This window comes from Onychomys torridus, chromosome 1, assembly GCF_903995425.1.
Source record: "Onychomys torridus chromosome 1, mOncTor1.1, whole genome shotgun sequence".
NCBI classification, from domain to species: Eukaryota; Metazoa; Chordata; class Mammalia; order Rodentia; family Cricetidae; genus Onychomys; species Onychomys torridus.
Genome location: NC_050443.1, coordinates 141832971 through 141859648, shown reverse-complemented (window position 1 = coordinate 141859648; position 26678 = coordinate 141832971). Strand labels below are relative to the sequence as shown.

At 43.9% G+C, this 26678-nt stretch overlaps 1 protein-coding gene, 1 non-coding gene and 1 pseudogene across 2 annotated transcripts in view; all 3 read left to right on the top strand.

Annotated features, from left to right (window-relative positions):
- Positions 1-7760: 7760 nt before the first annotated feature.
- The window catches only part of Mamdc2 (MAM domain containing 2), a 159126-nt gene continuing 140208 nt past the window's right edge, over positions 7761-26678 (top strand). Inside the window, exons 1-2 of the mRNA XM_036205401.1 lie at positions 7761-7828; positions 8153-8266. Of these exons, the coding sequence (XP_036061294.1) occupies positions 7795-7828; positions 8153-8266 (148 nt within the window). The 5' untranslated portion in view covers positions 7761-7794. The remainder of the gene's footprint in view (positions 7829-8152; positions 8267-26678) is intronic.
- Positions 13451-13523, top strand: Trnak-cuu. Its single transcript has one exon. It is a non-coding gene; the product is annotated as a tRNA-Lys (tRNA).
- Positions 19849-20281, top strand: LOC118595160 (annotated as a pseudogene).

The following is a 26678-nucleotide window of genomic DNA, read 5'->3' as shown; positions in this document are numbered from 1 at the left end:
GGAAATGGAAGAGGAGGGGGATTGGGTAATGGAAGCAGGGTGTGGGGTGGGGAGAGGGGCTTGGAGGGGGCATGGGGGAGACTGCAGTTGGGACATAAAATAAATAGATGAATAAAAACAAAACAAAAAAATTGGAAACCTTAATATTCAAACATAAACCAGTAAGGTAAAAGCAAAAAAACAAAGCAATATGAGAAAATAAATCTACAAAAATATTATTGGGTTCATTATTGAGGCCATCTACTGCTAGGTATGGGGCCTACTCATAAGTGTGGTTTGTATGCCCAGAGAGACTCTGTTGCAGAGAACTAATCTTTCCTTTGTGAGCAGTTATCATCAGAGATAGCTTCTGAGTTTGGGATGAGGTCTCATGTTCACTTCCTGCTCTCAGTGCTGAGACCCATCTGGCTAGGACTTGTGTGGGCCCTGTGCATGCTGCCACAGTCTCTGTGAGTTAGTATGTGTGCCAGTTCTGTTGAATATAGAAGGCACTGTTTCTTTGGTGTCCTCCATCCCCTCTGGCTCTTACAATCTTTCTGTCTCCTCTTCTACAGGGTTTCCCTACCCCATCTCCTGAGGGGTGGAGCGTGATGAAAACGTCCCATTTAGGAGTGAGTGTCCCAAGGTCTCTCACTTTCTGCACATTGTTCAGTTTTGAGTCTTTGTATTAGTTCCCATTTATTGCAGGAGGAAGCTTCTCTGATGATGGCTGAGTGAAATACCAGTCTATGAGTATAACAGAATGTCATTAGGAGTCATTTAATTGCTGTTCCATTAGCAGAACAATAGCATTTGATCTCCCTTAGGTCCATTGCTTGATTATCTATTCTTGAGTTCTTGGCCACCCAAGCTGTGTCAGGCATGGGTTCCATCTCATGGAGTATGCCTTAAATTCAACCAGATAGTGGTTGGTTACTCCCACAGTTTCTGTGCCACTATTGCACCATCATATTATGCATGTAGGTCACCATTGTAGATCAAAGGGTTTGTAACTGTGTTGGTGATTATCTTTATCCTCTGGTAGCATACAAGTACTTTCCAGTTCTGTGAACACTAGTCAATAGAAGTGAGGACTCCAGTCAGGTACTAGCTTGACTTCTCCGTGTTCAACAAGACAAGTAAGAGCTGTCTTCAGCAATAGGGCTGTGTCATCCATTTCTGGAAAGCAATCAATAGCCTTGGCAATAGCCCAAGTTGTTTGGGGATATCCACGGGGCCCCTTTTACCAATAACTTAATTATAGTTAGCCTATTTCTGACACTGGAGGTTTCATTTGTTGGCAAAAGATGAGTGTGGTTCCTGAGACTGTTACAAAGTCCTTTCTGCCCATCCAAGTCACGTAGAGAAATGTGGTTAAGGGGGAAGCTGTAAGACTCTGTTTCAACTTTATGGAGTGGGACTGGCCACATGTGCTGCTGACAGGCTCTGGCAGGGTGGGCAGCATCCTTTCCCACCCTGTCTCCATGTTCTACCTCCATGCTGCAAACTTCAGCTCAAGAGTAAAATTTTAAACTTCTAACAAGTTTAGCTCTGCCTTCTCAGACACTCCATTCTTTTTTGTTTTAAGTTAGCAAACAACATTTGAAAACTAGGAGCTATTCACAAAGACTTGGATATCAATCTTCTTTTGAATAATGGCCAGAGCAAATACCCTGCCCCTACCCGGTCTTGCCAGTTCACCACAGTACCTGGCGCTCCCATTGTCTGCCTGGTACCAGTTTATTTCATTGATTTATGTTCCTTCCCTGACCCCATGTGTGGTGGTTTGACCCCATTCGGCCCCCCATAGGCTCATATATTTGAATGCTTGGTCATTAGGGAGTGGCAATACCTAAGAGGGTTTAGGAGGTGTGGCCTTGTTGGAGGAACTGTGTCGCTGGGGGTGGGCTTTGAGGTCTCTAAAGCCCATGTCAGGCACATTGTCTTTCTTTCTTCCTGCTGCCTGCAGAGCCATATGTAGAACTCTCAGCTCCATCTCCAGCACCATGTCTGCCTGTGTGCCACCATGCTTTCCACCATGAAAATAGACTAAACCTCTGGAAATTGGAAGTGAGCTCCAATTAAACACTTTCCCTTATAAGAGTTGCTGTGGTCAAGGTTTCTCTTCATAGCAGTAGAACATTGACTAAGACACCCTGATGATTCTGTATGACTTTCTTCTATCTCACCAACACATTCTCTTCAAATTACTTTCTCATGGCTCTTTCTCTGTCTCTAAGGCAGAGAGTGTCTTGTTCACCTGGATTTCTAGCCCCAAGCATGATACATGGTTCACAGCAGGCACTCAGGAAACATTGGCTGAACTTATATTCCCATGATATCGCACAAGAATGAGAGGGAGAGTCATGCACAGAAGGGCATGTGGGTGCTGCAGACTGGCTTTCTTTCTTCTTCTCCCAGGCACACGCCCTTCAGAGCTTTTTCCAGCTGCGGGAGAAGACAGCAAACAGTGACAGGAACTCATGCAAGGAGCATCCACCTTTCACCTGCCTCTCTGAGGAAGCCTGAATTTGGAAGTCTCCAGGCTAGAAGTGATGCTAAAGAAAGCACAGAACCTGACAAATAACAGTGGGGATGGTTCAAGGCCAATGAGAGGCCACTATGGTGTGTGTTCTGAAAGGGAGAGCAGGTCTTTTCTCCATTGTGGGCTGCAGGAAGCCCCTGTTAGAAGAAGCATGCCTCAGAGAGTGCTGCAGTGTACAACCGTCAGAGTCTGAAATCTGAGATCAAATCCTGGTGACCTAAGTGTGAACTTAGAGCAAGTTAATTGACCACCTTTGGCCTGTTTCCTTGTTTATAAAATGAGTATAATAACCACATCTACTTCACAGAGATATTACAGAAATTAAATGAGAGAAGGCATACTAAATGTCTGGCATATGTTTATGTCACACACACACACACACACACACACACACACACGTGTGTATATACACACACACAGAGACAGACAGACAGACAGAGACAGAGAGACAGAAAGAGACAGAGATCAGTACAAATGATTAAAACTTTTGCAATGTTAGAGCTAGAGGTTCAAAATCAAGAGATTTGCAAAGCTTGCTCCTCCAGGAAAGGGCTCTGGGGAAAAACCTATTTTTCACCCTCTCCAGTTTAAAGGTTCCATACATTCCTGGAGTGGCATTAGTCCAATTCCTCTTCCATCTTTTTGTGATTTGCTGCACATGTCTGACTTCTCTTCTGCCTCTTACAACACTTATTTACCATTGACTCAGGCTCATCTGGTAATCCAAGGTGATCTCATCTCAACATCCCTAACTTGATTACTTAAGCATATAGCCTCTCTTTCCAAATAAAATCACAGTCACGAGGTTAAGGATATATACATAACTCATTGGGGAGGACACTATTAACCTACCATAGTTGCTAAATCTGTGTGCTTTTTTTCAGCCAGAGATTTACATGCATTATTGATCCTTTGACTAAACTAAGTCTTAGGAGATAGAGTTCTGGGTCCCTGGATCCTGACCCTCCTTTTCTAAATGATAAGATAGTACTGCAGCTATGTGGACTCCATACATAGTGACCAAAGGACAAAGGCTGATGCACTCCTAGATTCTCTGATTCCTTCCTCGACTCTCTGCCTGCCTTCAACAATACCTCTTCCTCCTGTATAGAGGTCTATGGTGGGCATGATGTGTTCCTCATCCCCTCCAAGAAAGGATCCATCATCTCAGTCAAAGGGATATTGTCATCAAAAAGTCTCCAGCTATCCACTTTTTCTGGTCAGCCTCAGCAGGAGGAGCCTCCTTGCTCAAGATCACTTGTGTATCAAGACAAGAGTGACTTTTCCAGTGACTGACAGAGGTAGAGTACAAAAGCCTGGTCACTCCAGTCCATCATGGAGTTGATCAGGTAGGCTATTTTACCTTGAGTTTCCTTGGGTAGAACAGGGTTTATGGGGCTCGCATTCAGGCTTTACTTCTCTCTTAGCCCAATCCTTCTGCCTTCTCCTTCCTTTCTTGGGCATTGATCCTAGGGCAACTCCCTGTAAACTTCCTGTACCCTGAACTACACACATCAGGTGGCCCACCTACAGCAGTGGCTAAGGGACCACACAATTATACTCTGGGTGGGAATTTTACTTCACTGAGTTTGTGCTGATATCTAATGAACCTGTTTTCCTTAAGTGGCCATAGATGCTGCGGCCTTAAGATTTTAAAACATATTTTAATTGCTTCGGCTATCTTCCTAAGGTTTTGAAGTTTTTTAACTTTCTTAAAACTTGAGACACACACATGAACCTAAGGAAATTATAAATATTTCAAGTAGTCTATAGGTACTGGAGAAAAGGAGCACCAGTTTGGTGGCGGTTTGTGAAGCTGAAACAGTGTCTTGAGGCTCAAATGGATTCATATTTGTCTCTGAATGTTTACATCCATCGAAAGTATCATCTATGAGCAAGAAGCCAACATGGAACATAAGGCAAAGGAGACTCCTGTGCTGGCTGAGTTTGAGTCTATCCCTACCACCTGCTGTCACTGGACTTTGTACCTCAGTGTCCCCATCCATTAAGTGAGGCTCATTGTTCTAGTCAACTTGCTGTTATCGCAATGAATGCCTGAGGTGATCAACTTATAAAGGGGAAAGTTCTCTTTAGGTTCACGTTTTAGAGGTTTCCCCTTAAACCATGGTGGGGAACATGTACCAGAGCAAAGTCATTGAGTCTATGATCAATATATGAAAGAAAGAAGGAAGAAGAAGCTTGGATCTCACCAGCCCTCTAAGAGCACACCCCAACAACTTGAGGACCTTCTAGAAGGCCCCACTTCCATAATCTCCTCATAGGACTATTGGTAAAATTATTAAGGCCACTCCACATAGTTAAAAGGGAGGTTTATTTTGTGGGGTAACTTACAAATGAAGGGATAGGTTGCAGGGTCTGGGAAAGGTGTGGCGCAGCCTGGCAGTGTTCTCTGGAGAACTCTGCTTGGTCTACCTCCAGTGTCCAGGGTCCAGGAACCAAGAGAGCCCTGGCATCTGGATCTCAGGTCTTCAGGGTCCTCTCTCGGCCCCGCCTTGTAGGCGTGACAGTTACTGAAGCCTCAATGGGGGTTGGAACTTCCAGATCAAAGCTGAAATGGCTACCCACTACATAGCACTAATTGGGAAACAATCTTTTCTTTGATATGAGGGTCTTTCAGGAGCATTCCAAATCTAAACTATAATAACAACCATACCAACATCTTATGGAGGTCAAATGAGATTATTTCTATTCAATATTTATAATAGCATATATAATAAATGTTCATATTCCCCTCCTAACTGAGGGAATGCATATAAACACATTGAATGGCATACACTGAACAAGTTTCTGATCCTTTGAACTTACTGAAAATATGTCTCAACTTCAAAATAGGATCCTGTGGAATATTCCTTTACACTGTGTGAATATATGTCCATGTAATTGGTTTAATAAAAAAAAAAAAAAAGCTGAATGACCAGCAGCTAGGCAGGATTTCGGGGGCAGAGAGAATGCTGGGAAGAAGAAGGGTGAGGTCTGAGGGGTCGCCAGCCAGATGTGGAAGAAGCAACATAAAGTACATAAATGAAGTAAACAGGCCTCAGGAAAAAGCACATAGATTAATAGAAATGGGTTAATTTAAGTTATAAGAGCTAGCTAAAAACAAGCCTAAGCTATTGACTTATCTTTTGTAATTAATAATAATAATAGTAATAGTAATTAATAAGAAGTCTCTGTGTGGTTATTTGGGAGCCAGTGGTCCCAATGAAAAACTCCTCCTACAGGGTCCCAGACACTTTCCCAAATTAAGGAGATGGCTATTAGATTTTCCATTACTAAAGTGACACCAGAGTCAGATACCAGACCTAACCAGGCAGCAAAGTGTCTTTGAGGAAGAACATTTTGAACAGTGGGAATGGCTAGTCTAGCTGAGAGGACACAGCTGGACTGTTTGGCAGGAGGGAAGCGAGTCAAGCTGTTGAGGGCTGAGGGGTAAGAGGATGAGACGAGGTTTGGTAAGACTTTTGTGAAATTTTTGGATTTTGGTAAATGATGTGGGAAATTGTTGGGTCTGGAGCAAAGAGTGGCATGGACCTGTTTCTGTGGTAACAGGAGGCCCTAAGGACTCTATTAAGAAGGAAATGTGGTGGGCAAGGCAGAAGTAGGAAGATCAGGATCAGGTGGCCACTGTGGTGTCCCAGGCTGATAAAAACGCCAGCATGGATCAATCAGGGCCTGACTATGAACACAGAGCAGGTCAGCAGCTGGTGTGATGTCCGTTCTGAATAGGCAAGATTTGGCATTGTCTTGGGAGGAGGAGAACGACTTGACTCTTAACTCTGAAGTTTTCCTGTCCCCAGCAAGTGGAAAACATTAACTTAGATGTAGAAGAGGAAGTTAGAGAATGTGAGCCGTTGTCTTGCTGACCTGTTAAGTACTAGACAGCTCACAAGCATCCAAATGGAGACGGAGGTGACGGTAAGACCCAAGCCCGCCACGCTGCGCTGCTAGGGCTAGGATAAGTTTGAGAGTGGGCAACCAATGGTGACATTTAAGTCAGTGGGTGGCATTTAAGTCAGTGGGGCTGGGTACAGGCAGCAGGAGGCTTAGGGAGGGGCTTTGGTCAGGGAGAGAGGGCATCCAGACTCTGCTGGTGGAAGACAGAGAAAACAGCCTTGAGAAGTCAAACTGAGCAGAGCTTTGACAGCTGAACACGAGTGTTTGAGACCAGTGGCCCTTAGTGGTTCCAGGCCAGCCACAGCTGGAAATTGATTAGAAACGTTCAGAATCCTGAGTCCCATTCCAGAAGTCCTGGATCAGGGACTCAAGCATGGACCTCTTCGAGGGATAAAAAACAAAAACAATCCAACAAAAAACCCACTCCAGTCACAGAATTCATTGCCTGCTCAAATTTACAAAGAAGGTTAAGGAGCAGAAAAACCTAATTTACAGGGTGAGGACATTGCTGGAGACTTGTTCAGGCTCAAACTCGTAATAAATAGATCCCAAGGAAGTGACTTCCCCCCCCCGCAACCTTCCACTATGATGGCTGTTTGGAGAAGAGGAATGCCCCCCATTTCACTGAACCAGGGAATGCTGAGCACCAAGCATGCCAGACATTCCTCTGGCTAAAAATGGGGGGTGCTATTCCGGGGTTAACAACACTGGGCCATTAATTCTGAACCTTCTGAAAATTGAAGCTTATCCCACTCCCCTCCCCCACCATATCCAAAATTTCCTCTAGAAAGCCCTAGCAGAATTCCATCCCTTTTCCAATCTAAGGAAAAGTGGTTAAAATTAGGATCAGTCCCGAGAGATTGACAAGCTAGATGTGGTGGGGAAAAGGCTGTCCCCTGAAATAAGCTGTTTCCCACCACCGAATGGGCGGGGCAGGAGCCTCTGGTGGCAACCCAGCAGAGGGCCGGCCCCTTCCAAGTGTGTGCAAGAGGTCTGGTGCCCAGCTTTAAAATTCTGGACGCACCGAGTGCTGACCTCTCTCTCCTCTCCCCGCGCAGTGGTGGCTAGCCCTTCCCAAGTGTGCAGTTGTCTCCTCCCTGTCCAGCCAGGCGGTCGTCCCGCGCCCAGCTGGGCTACAAGTGGCGGAGTGCTGCAGCCCTGCGCAGCACGCTCTGCACACAGGCGTCTTAGCTTGGGGCTCCGCGGGCTCTACGAAGTTGAGCAGCTAGCTGCTGCCTGTGGCATCTCCCGCGCGGGTCCCCAGCTCCCTGCCTCTCGCTCTCCCTTCCCTCGGAGCAGCGGGTCCTAGTGAGCCAGCAGCCCTCTCAGGGGCTTCCTGCCTGAAGTGTGCAACTATGCTGCTAGGGGGAATCCTGCTGGTAGTGGGAGGTAAGAACTGACAGATCTCCTGAGGGCATCCTGGAAACTCTTCTACTCCGGCTGGCAGGGTGGGGCTCCCGGTGTTGGCTCAGTCATCCAACGGGCTCTTCTGGATCATTCGCAGCCACTAAGCTCCCTGCCCTGGTCAAGCTTGGGATGGGGGTGGGCATGGAGTTGCACAGAGGAGGGTCCCTGGAGTGTTGAGAGAGGACATGCATCCTTCTCTCCCTCCTTCCCGCATGCTTCCCCAACCTTCACCAGGTAGTCCCCAGGGCTGGTGCAATGCTGGCTGCCAGGCAGAAACCCAAACTGAAAGTCCTTTTGTGCCCACAGCCTTGCAGCTTGCCAGTGCCCTGGACCTGCCCGCTGGCTCCTGTGCCTTTGAAGAGGGCACTTGTGGCTTTGATTCGGTGTTTGCATTTCTGCCTTGGATTCTAAATGAGGAAGGTAAGGGGGCTCCAGGGAAAGGTGCCCGAGGTGAACTTTCTTCATGGCTTGCCTTCTCCCCTGCACCCCCCCCCCCCAAGTAAAGTTATCTTGGAGTTAACTCCCTTTGGGAGGAAAACTGTGAGTCACGAAGCCTCCTTCCAACCACTCCTGCAGCAAGGAGCAGGGGAACCTTGAGGAAGGAACAGGGCAGTGTACCTGCCTCTGAGCAAGCACTCCTTTCCGCAGCATATGCTATTGAAAAAAACAAAGTGGGGGCGGGGCGGGAGGTAATTATGCTAATGACTCACCACTAGCCTGGTGCCTTCTGCAGGCTGATAACCTGGCTGGTCTTCAGCGGGCACGTGCCTGAGCTGAGAAACTGGATGGGATCGTTCTCAGGAAGTTTTGTAGAAATGTTTCCACACTGCTGTGAGGGTCCTCAGTTCTAAGACCTCCCGCCTAGGTCCACTCCCACAGCAGTTTTGCCTCTGATTCATCCGTTACCATCCCGTGTCTAATTCAGCACTGGACAATCGAGTTAACTCCAACACAGAGTATCTGAAGCCACTGGGCGGGGGCCAGTTGGCCATAGTCTCAGTGCTCTGCACTAATTGGGTTCCTGGGACAAAATTTAAATGAAAAGAAGTCTGGTGCGTCTTCTTAACTACTGTTCACAGTAAAAACATTTCAATAGCCGGCACTGATGTCCCTCTTCCCCTTTCTCTGCTCCTGTCGCCATCATTTTGAAGCTTGATACTCTAGACCATTTATTTGGACTTGGGGTAGACTCCTTTAAAAGACATGCCGCCAGAAAGGGTGCCAGCTGACCTTCCTCCCAACTCAGTTGTCCTCAAGTTCAAGTCATCCAGCCTGGCTCCCTGGAACAGGACCCTTGCTTAGGATGTCACCGCAGCTCTCCCTGCCCGTCCACGAGTCTTTGGGAACCTGGGCTACATGAGGGTCCCCAATCCACACAGGTGGCAGGTAATAGCACTGGCATGAGAATCTGAGCCCTCAGAGAGCCCTGTGGTTGACTGAGTGACCAGCACTGAACTGTTCCCGCTAGGGGAAGAAACCAGAAGGAGCTCAGTCAGTAATTATCTTTGTCTCCAACACTTGCCAGGTCCTGAGTGCAGTTTCCTTAAGCATATATGAGAAAGATCAACTTGTTAAAAGGCTCCCTGCCCTGCTGGTGGCTTCAGGGAAGACTTTAAGTTTATCATTCCCGTTCTGTTCTCCACTTTAGCTGTGTTTGAAAGATGGCTCTGCCTATGCTGTGGGAGTGGCTTTGGGGGCATTGTTCTCTAGTTTGCAAGGCTTCTCCAAGTTTCTTTAAGAAGGCATCAGGATGACCTGGCAGGCACCTTCCAACCGTTTCCTTTCCCTTCTTGAGAGTCTGATTCAGTGGTCTGGATCGAGGCCTGAGAATTTCTTACACGTTCCCAGGTACTAGGACCACTGCCGCTTCTACTGATCTGGGAGCCATACTTTGAGAATCCCTGACTACCATCGTGTGTGCACACACACATGCACGCACACACTCAGAAGTGCACGTGTGCTCGTGCAGCTACATACCTATTCCTAGGCTGTTAGTCCCAAGTAAGACTGGGATCAAAATGAACCACTCACATAGACCTGAGAGTGAACAGCTCCCAGAATATTGTGTCCTAAGCTCACTTGCATCAGGCGGATGTCTTTCTCACATCCAGGAGTCTGAGTCCCGAAGTGCTCTCTAGGCTCCATCAGATCAAAACTGCCTCCCATACGGAATCCTGGGTGAGCAAGCTGCTGCCTGCTGAGCACAGGACCCTCCCTGGCTGGCAGGAAGTGCTGCCCTGAGCTGGTATCGCTGCACCAATGTAGCTGTTAAATAGCCCCCTCCAGGGAAAACGGGAAGATGCCTATAGGAAAGGGTGATTACACTTTAATCATGTAATAAAGGCACTGCGGCTCTTCTGCTTTCTTTCATGGGGCCACTGCTTTCTGGCTGGAGGCTAGAACCACTAGCTTGGCTGGATGACATTAATTCGTCCTATTCTGATGACTCCAGGGGAGAGCAGGCAAGTTAGGCTTTTATCAAAGTTTCAAAGGCTGGAACGTGGACATAACTGCCCACTGTAGACACTGGGGCAACAAGGCAGATGTGTGACAGCTGCTGCACTTGCCTGTAAGGAATGAGTGCTGAGAATTCCCCTTACTCTAGTTTGGGAAATTAAAGTAATAAAATGGTCCCAGGCTAAAATTTGGGAGGCTATTTGAAAGCCTCCACTTGATTGCAGAAACTCTTTGAAAGAGATTCCAGACGCCTCTGTGTGCTGCATCCACCAAGAAAGCTGTGACTGTCACAGACTTTTACCCACAAGTCCTTGCAACACAAAAAGCACTTCCTATATGTCCTCAGTCAGTAGGTTAACCTACAGTGGACAGAGCAATGCCCATGCCCAGTGAAGAGTTAATTCCAGAAATCAATCTGTAAATTAGAATTTCCTAAAAGAAAGTCAGGTTTTGGAATAGTTGATGAGCACCCCCAAGCCACATGGCCCCTACGAAACTATGTGAGGCCCATTTCTTGGTTTATCTGAGTGTTATATCTCTATCATTTCTTATTATCTGGTTCATAGTCATGTATATGTATATATAGGTACATATATATATATATTTTCCTACCTTGCCGACATAGGTGATATATGCCAAACTCAGATTGGAACTTGCTCTGAAATCTTAGGTTTGAATTCAATCTTAAGAAATAACAGACCCATTTTATACTGTAAAAACTTCTTCATTCATTTATATTTAACAAAAATCACCTTTATTCATTCCTCATGCAGGGAATTCTGGATCCCATTTGAGCAACAATCCTCAGCTAAAATTGAGAATGTCCCTTCCACTTCCCTCCTCACACTCGTAAGGCAGAAACCCTTTGGCTGAGGCTTCTTGGAGAACAGACAGATGGCCTCACAGTTCAGACTAGTAATTGAGTGGGCTTTGGTCTTGGTTTTGGCTGGGTATGTTAACCTTCACTCTCTAAGAAGCCACAGGCTGAGCCCTGGGAAGAAAGACAAAACTCAACACAGGTACTGTTCTTTTACTTTAGCAGAGAAGGTAGATGTGGGAATGACTCTGGCTAGGAGAAAGGAAAAAGGACATTCAAAGTATTTATAAGGAAGATCTACTTTGTGTTTCCTTGATAGTGTCCAAGGAGGGAGAAATTTAAGAAACAGATGGGAGGTTTTTGTACCTCAGAGAGAACGACAATATGGAAACTGAGAAAGCATAATCAGGGCCAGGGTGGGGGACATGGTAGAGTGTACTAATACCTCATTGTAATGATATGCATCTCTCTCTCTCTCTCTATCTCTCTCTCTCTCTCTATCTCTCTCTCTCTCTCTTTCATATATCTCTTCCCTACACCCAGACTCTTGCCTTGTCTTTTAAGGATACTTCTCCCCATTGGCCATGTGTGTTTCAGTTCTGCACACAGTCATATGCCAGTTATTATTAATAGTGGTAAATCCTGCCTGATTCTTCTTGAGGCCCAGCTGTAGATGTAACCGATATGGTGACATTTTATTTGTACTGAAATGTGATTTTATTTGTATGTTAATAAAGTTGCCTTGGGGTCAGAGCAATAGCTGAGAGCTGAAAACATTACCCTTCATTGCTGTTGCTGTCTTTCTTCTCTGCAAGAGGCCTACTTCCTGTGTCCTTTTTTATAGACTTTCTGTTCTGCCTTCTCATTGGTTGTAAACCCAACCACATGACCACCTTGTCACTGCCTCCAGGTCTTCTATGGTTGGTATTGAGATTAAAGGCATATGTCGCCATGCTGTCTATGTCCTTGAACACACAGAGATCTGCCTAGCTCTGCCTCCCAAATGCTGGGATTAAGGGTGTGCAACCACTACCGCCCAGCTTCTGCTATAGCTTGCTCTGACCCCAAGGCAACTCTTTTTAACATACAAATAAAGTCACATTTCAGTACAAATAAAATATCACCATACCCAGCTGGACTCAAAGTCTGGCAAGGATCCCATTGGGCCTTTATGGAAGAGGAAGCCATTTTTCCTTCACCATGCTGCCCTTGGAAGGCTGTTGTAGCATCCCACCCACACATCACCAAGTTGCCAAAGAAGATCTTGTCCCCATTGGTCCTGCCTGGATCCCATTGGTCCCCGTTGGTGTTACTCCTATTGACCATTTTAGTATAGCTGTCCCAGCAGAAGCTCTACTCACCCACAACCCTGCTGGATAGAGGCTTGAAGCCAGAATGATCTAGAATGTTCCTTAGATGCTTCTCAAAAAGACACTGACTGCAGAAATTTGTCTAACTTGTTCCTGCTGTATCAGATGCAGCTCTTTGAGTTTCCCTGGTGTTGCTGCTGCCAGTTTGAGCATGACTGTGTGTTCTAGGCCTGAGCAGTTTGGGTCCTGCTCAGACTCTGCATATGGTGTCAGAGCTGGACTGCAAAGGGTGTCCAATGCAGGCTATCTGCTTTTCACACTATAGTCCAGAAAGGGTAACACTCATATTTGGGTACGAGGTCCCTGGCATCCCTAGGGCAGGACCCTGTCTCATCTCCTCAACACCATTTCTTTCCTCTGCGTAGCTGGTGAACAGTGAGCCCTGGCTTCCAAGCCTCACAATGTTGGTAGGTAACACTTCACCAGAGATCCAGTCGGATGTTTAACATGTGGAAGAATTCAGATTCCCAAATGCAGTGTTTGGGGCCTATTACATCCACAGAGAGTGACATTTTATGTCATATAAAGATATATTCTCTCCAGTTTGTAAGACCTTCATGCAGTCTTCAGCATGCAGGAAAAATCTTGGCGCATAATTGGGACTCAATGGGTAGTTGAATGAATGAATCTGGCACTGGCTTTTTTCCCCCTTCTGCTGTCTTTCCTTCACCTTCAAAGCCAGCTCCTTATCATGAGAAGCAGCTTGGATAGACTGTTAGAAACCAAGATGGCCAGCTTGTATTAGAACCAGGCACTGTTTCTTCAAGGGTAGTTGTCTTAGTTACGGTTTCTATTGCTGCTATGAAACACTATGACCAAAACCAAGTTGGGGAAGAAAAGGTTTATTTGGCTTACACTTCCAGATCATAGTCCATCATTGGAGGAAGTCAAGACAGTAACTCAAGCAGGGAAGGAGCGTGGAGGCATGTAGCTAGAGTTTTTTTTTCTAGGTCCCACCAAGCCCAGCTAGCTCAGTTGGTAGAGCATGAGACTCTTAATCTCAGGGTCATGGGTTCGGGCCCCACGTTGGGCACCATTTGTTGTTAGTTTTCCTGCCTGGCCCATAGTCAGGACAATTTTCTCTCACCTGCCAGTCCCACAGCCGCTCAGACCCAACCAAGTAAACACACAGAGACTTATATTGATTACAAACTGTACGGCCGTGGCAGGCTTTTTGTTAACTGTTTTTATATCTTATATTTTTGGTTGTGAGCCTAGCCTTTAACAGCTGAGCCATCTCTCCAGCCCTGTTTTTATATCTTAAATTAACCTATTTCTATTCATCTACACTTTGCCATGTGGCTCATGGCTTGCCGGTACCTTACATCTCACTTGCCATGGTGGCAGTTGGCAGCGTCTCCCTCTCTGCCTTCTTGTTCTCTCAATTCTCCTCTCTGTTAATCCCGCCTATACTTCCTGCCTGGCCAATCAGTGATTTATTTGTCAATCAATCATCCACAGCACTCACAAATATAAGATAGATAGGATATCTTCTATAATATTATAACTGTAATTCTTGCTTGATAATTGTTTTGTTATATGTAATTTTACTATGTTAAAGTTAAAACCTTCCTTTTTGAAAAAAAGAAAAAGGGGAAGTGCTGTGGATGATTGATTGATAAATAAAACATTGATTGGCCAGGCAGGAAGTATAGGCGGGACTAACAGAGAGGAGAATTGAGAGAACAAGAAGGCAAAGAGGGAGACGCTGCCAACTGCCACCATGGCAAGTGAGATGTAAGGTACCAGTAAGCCACGAGCCACATGGCAAAGTATAGATGAATAGAAATGGGTTAATTTAAGATATAAAAACAGTTAACAAAAAGCCTACCACGGCCATACAGTTTGTAATCAATATAAGTCTCTGTGTGTTTACTTGGTTGAGTCTGAGTGGCTGTGGGACTGGCAGGTGAGGGAAAATTACCCTGACTATGGGCCAGGCAGGAAAACTCTAACACCAAAGGCAGGAGCTGATGCAGAGGCCATGGAGGGGTGCTGCTTACTGGTTTGCTCCCCATGGCTTACTTGGCCTGCTTTCTTATAGAACCCAGGACCACAAACCCAGGGATGGCACTACCTACAATGGGCTAGGCCCTCACTTATCAATAATTAATTAAGAAAATGCATACAGGCTTTCCTGCAGCCTGATCTTATGGAGGTGCTTTCTTAATTGAGGTTCCCTCCTCTCAGGTGACTTTAGCTTATGTCAAGTTGACATAAAAGTATCCTACCTAGTAGTGTTCATTACTTTTCCTCTCTAGACCTCAAAAGAGATATAAAGGGGCTGGAGAGTTGGCTTGGTGGCTTAAGGGCACCAGTCCCTGGGTTTAATTCCTAGAACCCACATGGCAGTTTACAACCCTCTATAACTGCAATTCCAGGAGATCTGATGCCCTCTTCTGGCCTCTATGGGAACTGCACACATGTGGTGTACAGACATCCATGCAGGCAAAACACCCACACATACAACAAAATGACAAAGAAACTAGGAATAATAAAAATACCTGCCTTCTAAGATTTTTGTGATGATTATTCACGCTGACACACTAACACATAATGACCACCATATGATGCACATAACCTGATTCTCACATTACTACAAGATTTGTTTCTCAGCAACACTACACACATTATATAAACATTCATTCTTCTAATTCAGCCTTCCACTACAGCTTCTGGGATGTGAAAGGTGTAAAGGACACTGTAACTGTCTTCTGATTGTAGCTTTGCCATTTCCTTTTCATTACAGCGAGAGGGCAAACCTTCTTATCATTGTTCTGTGTTAAGCCCCTGTGAGCTTTATCAAATGTGTGTGGGGTGTGTGTGTGTGTGTGTGTGTGTGTGTGTGTGTGTGTGTGTGTAAGATGCGTGTGGGTGAAGAAACGAGTCTGCATCTCACACTGAGTTTGTCATCTTTTCTCAGCAGCTCACATCTTTCCTTTCTTTACAACTCATCGTTCTCTCTCTGCCCCTTACTCTTCCTCCCACCTCAGGCTGTCCTCCGTTTATCTGTCTCGCAGCGCTGGGGCCTCAGCCTTAACTGGCTCTTGTGACTGGTGCTGCTAGTATCTCCACAAGACTCCCAGTGTGCTCATATTCACTACTTGGCTTCAAGTAGCCTTCTACCCTCGACCTTCCTGTTTTCCAAACTGCTTAGGAGATGCCCTTCTCGGGATTGAGCCTGGACAGCTTCTGCCTGCCTGCCTGGTTTATGGGATCGACATTCTCAGTATGGTTAGCCTCCCTCTAGGCCCATGTCCAGGCTGAGCTCCTCCGCTCAGGTTAGAGTGTTGACTGGGAGCTGTTCTCTGGATCCTGGACCTCTCCCCCAGAGATGTCTGGGGATGTTTAGGATGTTTTCCTTCTCTTAATTACAGAAGTCAGCCAAGGTCACAGAATGCTGTCATGGGACTTTATGTTTGCTTTGCCATCCTCAAGTTTCTTAACCTACAATGACCGTGTTTTGTAAGTTGTACGTTGGGATATAATATTCAACAAAAGTTTTGGCTGTTTCTGAGTGTGATGGTTTATCTCAGCACTTAGGAACTTGAAGACTGAAAGTTCAAGGCTGGCCTGGACTATAGCACAAGGTCCAGGAGTATGTATCTCAACAAAAGCAGAAGGAGGTAGAGGGAGAAGGAGGAGGCCCTGTTTTTTCTTTTTAAGATTTATTTATTTTAATTGTATATGCATGGATATTTTGCCTGCATGTATATCATTGCATCCTGTGGATGCAGATCTTATGGCCAGAAGAGGGAGGCAGATTCCCTAGCACTGGAGTAACAGGTGGTTGTGAGCCACCATGTGGGTGCTGGGAATCAAACCCAGGTGCTCCAGAAGGGCAGCCAGTGCTTTTAACCTCTGTACCACCTCTCCAACCCCAAAGTCCTGATTCATAAGTCCTTATCCTTAAACATCAGTGTTTCTTTTATTAGGTCACCTGAAGCCTGGTCCTATTTCTATCTTATATAACAAAACTTGATTTTCAGGAATTCGAATGAGATCCAACTATGTTAATAGAGGTTTGGACATTTCAATATGTAGAGCCAGGAGGTAATGAACTCTTCTTGGACATGTTAGATAATTAACCCTGGTTTTCACACCTGTCAATTTTTCTAGTATTCTTCCTCAATTTTTTTTCATATGCTTACCCAATTAAATATATCCCAAAGATCTGGAGTCTTGACATCTTTGACTATCAACTAGAAGATGTAGTACTGTTGCGTACTGAAGAACACATTGCTAGTGATATACAAACAAGTTATTTAAGGGCAAGAAACTAGCGTGTCTGAAATTCCTGTCCTGAATGCCTCCCCAACCCATTTCACCTGGACATTCGTTCTCAACACTGGTTGGACAGCACCTGAACATTTCCTTTGAAGTAGTCATGTCTAGCTCCTACCCCAGAGGATTCTGATTTCTGGGCCAGAAACAGGCCCAGATTTCACATTGTTAGATAAGCTGACTGGCTGGCTGACAGACTGGTTGATTGACAGACTGACACACATCTGTGGTTGAGAACTGGGCGTGGGGATGACTGCCATTCCATAGCCCCTTCAGGTCAGCAAAGAAGAGACACCATCTCATTATAAACCCATTAATGATTGTCATCTGTCCCCAGACTTCCTATCTCAGCATTCACAGCATTCATGATCTGCTTCAAATTATATTTCTACCTTTCTCTGCTATTGATTCCTAGTACACTCTTACCACAGCCTTATTCTCTCGTCTCTGGCTCTGATTGCACTGTTCTCTGCAGCTGCCTCTCTATTCTCGTCTCCTACTCTTGCCTATTTTAAATGCTGCCATGGCTAGAGTATGATTTAATGATTTAATGTAGTTGGATTTTCTTGTCGGACTTTCTTTGGGACCACCAGCTCCCCAATAATGACATGGAGACTTATTATTAATTATGAAAGATTGGCCTTTAGCTTAGCCTTGTTCCCAACTAGCTCTTATAATTTAAATTAACCTGTTCCTATTCATCTACGTTCTGCCACATGGCTTTTTACCTCTCCTTCATAATGTACATCCAGCTTCCTCAGTGTCTCACTGACATCTCTTGCTGCTGCACATTCTCACCCTCAGTTCCTCTCTCTGCCTGGAAGTCCCACCTCATCTGCCTAGCTATTGGACATTCAGCTTTTTATTAAATCAATCATAGCAATACATCTTCACAGTGTACAAAAAGATTATCCCACAATTATTTAATTATACCAACTCAAGGGTCTGTATGTTAAAGGCTTGGTCCCTAGTGTACAGAATTAGGCGAGTGTGTTGGAACATGAGAAGTCCTTAGGTGCTGGGGACATGGCCTTGGAAGGGACTGTAGGACCCTGCCTTTCCTTTCTCCTACTGAGTCAGTTCCAGATGTGACAGTTTTGCTCTTCTGTGCCCTCCCACCATGATATGTTGCCATCAAGAGATCACATGAATGGGGCTACCTAACCTTGGTCTTGAAGCTTCAGAAACTGCAAGCTTCTTGATTCTTTTCTCTATATGTAAAACCAGTTGCCTCTGGCACTTTATTGTAGAACTGCAAAGCTGACTGATGGAAATGTTATAAGATGTTTTAAAAACCCAGTTGCTCATAAAACATTCCACCATCATCTCAGATGAGTGAGGCATTTCCCTTCCCTCCCTTTACACAGCTCTCTACTCTCCATCCTGTGAGATCTTGTTAGTGTCTTCTGTTGGAGTCTCCACTCCTTCATCTATCAGAGGCTTGATTGATGGAGAGTAGATAGCATTAGCAAACACCCTGCACCTAATCTAATGTCCCTTTGAGAGTAGATAGAAAAATAAAAACCCTCAACATTTTCCCTTGTAGTGAAAGAGGCTGTGTTTAGTAGTCCTTCCTACTGGATGAATCCAAAGCATTTAGAAGCTCACATTGTAATTTACAGATGTCACGGTGAAGCAGCATGCAGCTTATCTCAGCCATGCCTGGTCTGTGACATGTCAGTGGACAAATAGCTCTAGGGTTATTCCCCATCGAGGCTCCTAAGTGCCTTGACCCTCTGCCATCATAAACAAGCACAGAGAGGGCTGGAGAGCACTCCTGCTGACTCTGAGAAGTCGGTTTTGGCCAAAGATCATTAGGCTTTGTACAAGCTGTTGGAAATAGTGTTTTTAAGGAATTCATGTGTGAGGTGTCAGTAGTGCCTATTTAGATGGGGAGAAGCAGAGGTGGATATTCTTCTGCTCCAGGGAGAGAGTTCTTATGCAGTGATGTGGCAGCTGGGGAAACCAGAGGATAGAGTGTGCAGTCAGTAAAATCTGCTGGAATGCCTGATTTCCCTGTTTTATGTCCTTGGAGGATTCTGAGGCTAAGAATGAGATAATAAAATAATCAAGCAGTGTAATGCCAGAGACCCATAGAGTAATGAATGAATCCTATGTTCTATAGAAAAGGGCTGTTAAAGAATATCCTATCAGCAAGCTTTTGAGTGCCCAGTAGGAGCTGTGTTAGTAAGTAGAGGACGCATTACATAGGGTACATGTGTGTGGAATTCATAGACCCAGGTCCTGTCCTTGGCAGCAGTCATAGACCAATGGGACTAAACAAGTATCTATAATTTATGGAAGAGATTAGAAGGAACTGTGTATAATCACAGGTTATCATCACAAATAACAAAAATGGCTATTTAAGTAGAGCAGAAGGGGACTTTTCTACAGGGACTCAGTCAGCTCCCATCACCACTAAACTCTTCAGAGGGATATATTTGAGTGGGAATAATGAGTTGCCAGTTCTTACTAGAAGAATTATTTATATGACCTTTCCAATAGAGATTGGTTACTCTACTGCTGGACCTGTTTGTTGAGTAGCTATGAGGCTACTCCGTGTAGGGGGACCTTAAAACATGGACACTAGCTGAGGACTGATCAGTAATCCACGAGGTAATACTGGGAGCAGGAGAATTGTGTGTGAATGGGAAGGAATGAGTAAAATACTACAAAGTGGATTTAATTGGCAGGGCTGGATGAGTCCTTGGATGCCAGGAACGAGTCAAGGAGAGTGACCCTCAGATGTCCAGTTTGGGAAGGTGGTACTAAGATTTGGAGCAAATTCAAGAGTAACCTCAGATTTAGGATGGGAAAGAACATCATATCTTCTAAGCTGCTCGGGAAAGATCCAAGTGGGGATCTCTAGCGGGTTGATGTTATGATCTATAGTCACTCCCCTCCAGTTAGACTGCAGGGTGTTTCTCACAACATCTGCCTCCTCTATACCTGGGTCTGGCAGAGCCAGTGTGAGAAGAGACAAATCCTTCCTCACCACCAGGATAATAGGGAGTTTTGGCCCAACGTTTGAGTACTCATCGGGATAATGAGGAGCCGGGAGAAAAGCACAGAGTATGGTGCTGAAACAGACTAATAAGAAACTTGGTGATTTATCGTCAGATCCTCCAGCACAATTCTACAGGTCCAACTGGAGATGATATGTTTCACTGACAAGCCACTATTATGGGACCCAATGACAGCCATATCAATGTGGTATATTCTTTTTGACAATTCATTTTCCTACAGATTACCACTTCAGCCACCTAAGGTTGTGCTTACAACTAATATTTATCATCCAAATAGTAGCAGCAATGGCAGCATTTGTCTTGATATTCTAAGATCACAGTGGTCTCCTGCCTTAGCATTTCTAAAGTTCTTTTATCCACTTCTTCACTGCTGTGAACACCCAGATGACCCCCTAGTGTGAGAGATTGCACAGATGTTTAAAACAGCAGAGAGAACCACAACAGATTATCTTGGGAATGAACTCAGAAGTACACCATGTGAGGCTACCCCAGAGTCAGACCCTGCATTGTGGCTGGAATAAACTCTAAATTACTGTTCCTTTTTTATTTTCTCATCCAGCTGCTCTCCTATCAGACCTCATCTTTTCTTAAGTTTATTTTTTGTTTACCTCCTTCCATTCAGTCCTGTGCTCATCAGAGAAGACTTAAGTTCTTTGGACAATAACTGCTTTGAGGAACTATAAAATAGTTACTAGAGAACAATTGCCCAAGCTTCAGAATTTAATTTAAAAAAACTAGAGCATGTGTATTATGTAGCCAATGTCTTCACTCTAACTTAGTTCTGGTACTAAACTCACTACTCTGACATGCTGAAGAAACCATCTGAGGGGGATGGAGATGGAAGGATACTCAGCCTTCACATCAAAGGAAGCAGCATCATTCTAGTAGCATCCATTCTTGTTTAAGCCTTCCACTGTCAGAGATTTGAGGTTACTTGATATAGTTATAGCTGATGTGGCTGGAAGATTGGTATTAAATTATAGCATCAGCAGAACACAAAAGGTGATGTATTTGATGCATGTCAATAAAGGAATGACCTGCTCTTGCTCTACAAAGAATGGAAATGGGGAGTCAAACACCCTTTGTATCCAAAAATAGGGTCTCAAAAGATTTTTTAATTTTCATTTGAATTAATAGGAGGCTTGGAGCTATTAATCTATCTTCTAACACTGTCTAATATAGCACTGAATAAACGATGCAAGTTGTCAATGGACGAGTGATCAACTAATAGCTCCCCCAGTAATTGATTTATTTCTCTTCAATAAAATTGCAGAAACCAATGGTGGGAAAAAAAGAATTTGAAAGTCATTTGCAGTCTGGAAGAGACAGTGACTGCAGAGTCTCCAAGCATAAAAATAATAGCCCAACTCTTGGTCACAGATGACAGGACGTTATCTTCACCTAGGAAGACTGGATTAGATGATAACAACAGGGGGCCAAGAATGCTGAGGGATGCTGGGGGATGCTGAGGGCACAAGCAGACCATATTAAATGGAACCTACTCCTGTTTGGTGAAAAATTCTAAGCAAAAAGATTTGAATGTTAAAAAAGAGATTTAGTTGTTGTGTTTTGTTTAGGAAGTGGAGACCAGAGCTTACCTGTAGATTATGGGGGAAGGACCTAGCAAATAAAGAGGGTTCAGCGGAGTTCAAATCAAGAGGATGCCAGGGTCTAAGAGAACTTTAGTGACAGAATATTCTAATTCCCAGTGGGATGTGGAAAGGGGACCCCATGACATAGTCACATGGTGGTTGGGGTCTGTGACATATAGCTAGCAGCACTGAATAATGTCTGCCAAGCACAGGAATTGCCATTGTCTCTGACCTTCACAACCATCTTGAAGGTAATGTAACCAATTAGTAATTTTACAGAAATTAAAATAAAGCCAACACAGAGTGTTGCCAGTCACAAGCCCTACTGGCTACAAAGGCTTGAGCTTCGGTGGGTTCTGGACCATCTCCCCTACACTTGTAGAGATCAGCACCAGGAAAGGCAGACTGACAGACTTCATGCCATCATAGAGATCATGAAGAGCCTCTAAAAAATATTGCTGAGACTACAAATCCTAACTCTCCCTGAAGTTTCTCAGTTATAGCTAATATGTATCCCATGCAGTCACAAGCCCTTGGGAAGGAAGCATCAGCAGAGGCAAGAAAATATACTTTATCTTTTCATAGCAAATGAGAGTTTGCTCTTAGAGCCATTTGGAGGATTCACTTCTGAGGCCTCCGCATAATCTTGGAAGAAAACTCTGGGGAACTTCATGGCCTAACCTATCATACTTTGGCAGTTTTACAGGATACTCCTGAACTCCAGCTTCATCTCGTCTTACTGTGGAGGAATTGAAAGTACACTCAGTTCAGCGTGCTTGCAAGCTGGCTGTCCTACCAGACACATGGGCTGGTGCTTATTTTGTTCCTCACAGAATGGCCATGATGCTGTGCACCAGGGTGATCTATAACTTAGCGAGATGCTTAGAGAAATTTCCATGCCTTATTTGAAAATGTTCTGCCTTGCTGCCAAGGAGAGCTGAAGTGTTGTTTGGGGCTGTGTTTATGGTGAGATGACTTTAGTACGCTGTGCTTCCCAAGAAGCCGCCCCGTGTGCTTGCCAGCATTGTAGGACTGAGTCTAGCTAATTCACAATTACAACTCAGGAGCTTCTCTTCCCTTAGCCTCTAGGGCATTCTATTTCTGTAACTTTGTAGAAATGTGTGTGTGCATTTCTATATGTATATGTATATATATATGTGTGTGTGTGTGTGTGTGTGTGTGTGTGTATGTATGTATGTATATATTAGGGTCAAATTCCAGAGGATTTGCTTTTGCAAATGTGTTTTGATACTGCAACAGGCAATTTTAAGGCATAAACTTTATTGAAAGAAGTGCTTTATATTCTATTACAAACCCTTAAAAAAAAATGGGAATAAGGGTTGGAAATCACATCTTTGTTTCTGAATCATTTTTCTTTTTCCACAACTGTTGATGAGAAATATGTGAGCCGTGTGTGTGTGTGTGTGTGTGTGTGTGTGTGTGTGTGTGTGTGTGTGTGAGAGAGAGAGAGAGAGAGAGAGAGAGAGAGAGAGAGAGAGAGAGAACTGTGGCATTGATCTCTTGAACTCACAGTTGCTACACAGGAAAATGAAAAACAGGAATACATCCTGAGTTCTGTAGAGCAGGTTACATTTTCGTCTTTGTTTTTGACTGAATCTATAGTGCCTACCCTTAGTCTGTCCTGAATAGTGAATAGCAAGAGAAATGGTGCTGGCAATGCAGCCACAGAGGCCTGTACTGCCACGCAGTGTGATTCACTCCAAGCTTGGGCTCATAAACTAGGTCTTATCTGCTTCATTAGCATGTGCTTTGAAGAGTGTTAAGTTGAAAAGGAAATTATGATAGCCTTAAAGCATAAATCCCAAGTTTTTGGTCATTGCAGTTAAAAGACCATGCCAATAATTATCAATGGTGCCTTAATATCTGTCATGCTCAAATGGCCCTCTTGTCTGTCGATGAGAATGATGTATTCATGGAAGAGCTGGAAGTGGACGATGGCTCAGAATGCTTCCCGTTACTCTTAACATCTCTCTAGCTTCTTATCTTTCCAAAGAGGCTGCTACTCACAATAAAATGTTATCAAAAGAGGTAAGGAGGCAAAAATAGTTTACATCTTTAATTAATGCCCTCTCATCTGTCATTTAGGTTGTCTGGAAGTCATCTGTATGTACTTTTGTGAATGTGTTCCTGTCATAAAATAAGTTTGGACACATTTATGAGCTATCTTGTGCTGAGCATAATATTAGCCTTGCTATTGAAGAAAATTAAAAAAAAATTCTTGTCCATCACTCCATCATAAATGCAGTTAACTGCAGCCATGCCCACGACATCCTGAGTTGGAGACTCAGCACAATTTTAATCACTGAGCAAGGCTGGAGAGTGAGTGGTAGGGATTCAGAGGGTCAGTCTCTTTTTGGTCTCTGTGACCAGCCATTAGATGTGTTGCCACATTTGCCATCAAGATGCCCTTGGATGTAAGCAGAATATGACACCTTTGAATTTTGCCCTTACCTCTCATTTCAGTGTTTCCAAACAAACTCTAAAACCAAAGGGGCCTTTCCTGACAACCACCTTCTAAAACTCTTACTAAGGGCTTATTATATGTTTGACACCACACTAAAGCTTCAGCTCACTGAGTTCTTGCAGTGACCCAATAAGGAAGATGGCCCTTATAGATGGAGAAGTTGGAGAGTAGAGATTTTTTAACATCTCCAGAGCCATGGAGCAAGGAACTGATGGGTCCCAATTTTACCCTAGATCTGTCTCCAAAGATGAAGAGTCACTGTGCTCATTGTCTCTCAGCTCTCCTGTTGCTTGGTATGGGCTCCTAACGGGTGTAGTGGTAGAGACAACAATACTTATGAAAACATCCATCTCTTATGCGAGTGATTTCTCCTATCTGAGTCTTGGTCTGCATGTTTTGTGTTAAGTAAACTCAACTTCTGAACAGCACAAAGAGCTGGGTCTTATTTTAGAGTTGTAGAAAATGAGGTATGCTGAAACAGGACACAAAGACCCCAGGCAGCTTATCTATTTTTTATTATATATTTTCTGTTCCAATCTGAGTTCTGTGAAGAAGATAACATTTTATTTTATTCACATAATTATTAGGATTATTAATTTTAGTTCTGGAGATTGACTCCAGAACCCTGAATATCTTAGCAAGTGTTCTAGCTCTAAACTACACTCCCAGCCCAGGAAATAGAAATTGTAATATTTACTTGTGAGATTGGAAACATAGCCATGAGTTCTGGTGTAACTTAGAGAACCATGTAAGAGCTTTATTTCTTCTAGATTTTTCTGGGCATGTCTCTTCCCCCCAAGTAAAGTCTAATTTGAGAAAATTTTATACAAATCTTTTCTTTTAGAAATAGCACAGGAGCCTGGGACAACAGAAGAATTTTCTATTTGGTTCCAAGTTAAATGAGATTAAGTTGAAAACTCATGTGAGAGTCTCCCACGCAGAGTCCCCACGACTGCCTTGTGTTCTCTGGACGAAGTCCAGAGTCACTTATGCTTTTGATAAACTTGATAGTCTTGTTTTGAAAGTGGGTCAGGAATCTTCCATGCAAAAAAGGTAGAAATGTAGTATTTGCTTCCCTTAGGGATGTGAGCAGGACAACCATATGAGCCTAAGGACAACAAATCTTTTTGCTCTCAGAATAAAGGCAGGGGTTGAGTTAGTCTATCTTTTTATCTTTGCACTCTCTATGTACCAAGCGTGTCTTTTGATTCATAGATAGTCCCTGAATTTCTCTTTAATCCTTACAATTCTCTGTAGAAGATATTCTTTATTAAGAAACTGGGAGTGATAAAGAATTAACTATTTGCAAAGTTTTTTCATAAGGTATGAATATATATTTTAGGAAGCAGTAGGATAATAAGGGCTATGGTCCATTAAAATGGATGCCTTCAGCTTATTTAATTTTATTTCATTTCATTTCACTGCCTACCTGTTTCAGGTAATGAGGGTGATAATACTAGGTAATAAGGATTCCTTTAAAGACTCAAGGCCTCACTCACAGAGATATGTGTGCATCCATGTTTACTTCTGCCTTATTATCAATAGCCAACAAACAACTAGCCTAGGAACCCATCAACAGATGAATAAACAAAGAAAATGTGATGCATACACAAAGTGGGATTTTTTTCAGACACACACACACACACAAAATGAATTCATGACACTTGAAACACAGAAGGACATAGAAATCATTATGTTAAATGAAATAAGCCATATTCAGAAAGACATTTGTAGAAATCAGAGATGGTGAGACTTTTGGCTTAATTGTTTTTGCTACGTTGTTCTGGTGATCTGGGATCTTTGCTTCCATATGACTTGGTTTTTCTGTGTATGGGGTTTTGCCTGTATATGCAACACTTGCATGCCCAGTGTCAGAAGATGGTGTTGGGTTCCCCAGAACTGGAGTTACAGATGGTTGTGAGCCACCATGTGGGTTCTGGTCATTGAACACCAGTCCTCTGAGACATCCCTCTAGCACTCCATATGACTTTCAAGACTTTTTTTTTTTCTATTTCTGTGAAGAATGGTGTTGGAATTTTGTTGAGGATTGCAGTGAATCTGTAGATTACTTTTGGCAGTATAACTATTTTCATCCATAATATTGACACTTCTAGTCTATGATCATGGCAGGTCTTTGAAACAACACCCTGATGCCACCCCGCCAGAAGTGGCAGAGCCAGGGCATGGAGGGCTGTTGTGGTACTGCTTTTGCCTCTTCAGTTCCAAAACACTATCATTATTGTTTAAACCACTCTTTAAAACATTGGTCAGTCTGCCAAAGGACAAAGTTATAATTCAGTTTAGAGATTTCTTGGTTTTACTTTACAATCCTAGAATCCAGCAACACTTCATACCATCAAATGGAATAAGCCTTCCATGGAATAAGCAAAATAAAGTGGTTTTATAAACATATTGAAAAACAAACAAGCAAAACAACAACAACAAAGCAGCCAGAAACTAAGTTAAAAAAAAAAAAAAAAAAAAAAGCAGATCTGTCATTTCAACGTTACTTCCCTGATAACGTGTGAGAAGGAAAGAAAACAACTGGAAAACTGACCAGTTTTCATAGAATTAAATGGGGAACTTGGGCCTCGAGAGATGGCTCAGTGCTTAAGGGCACTAGTTTCTCTTCCAGAAGATGGGGGTTTTATCCCCAGCACCCACACAGTGGCTCACAGCCATTTGTGACTCCAGTTCCAGGTGATCCAACTCCTTCTTCTGGCTTCTGTAGGCTCCAGCCATTCACATGGTATATAGACATGCATGAAGGAACACACATTCACACACACACACACACACAC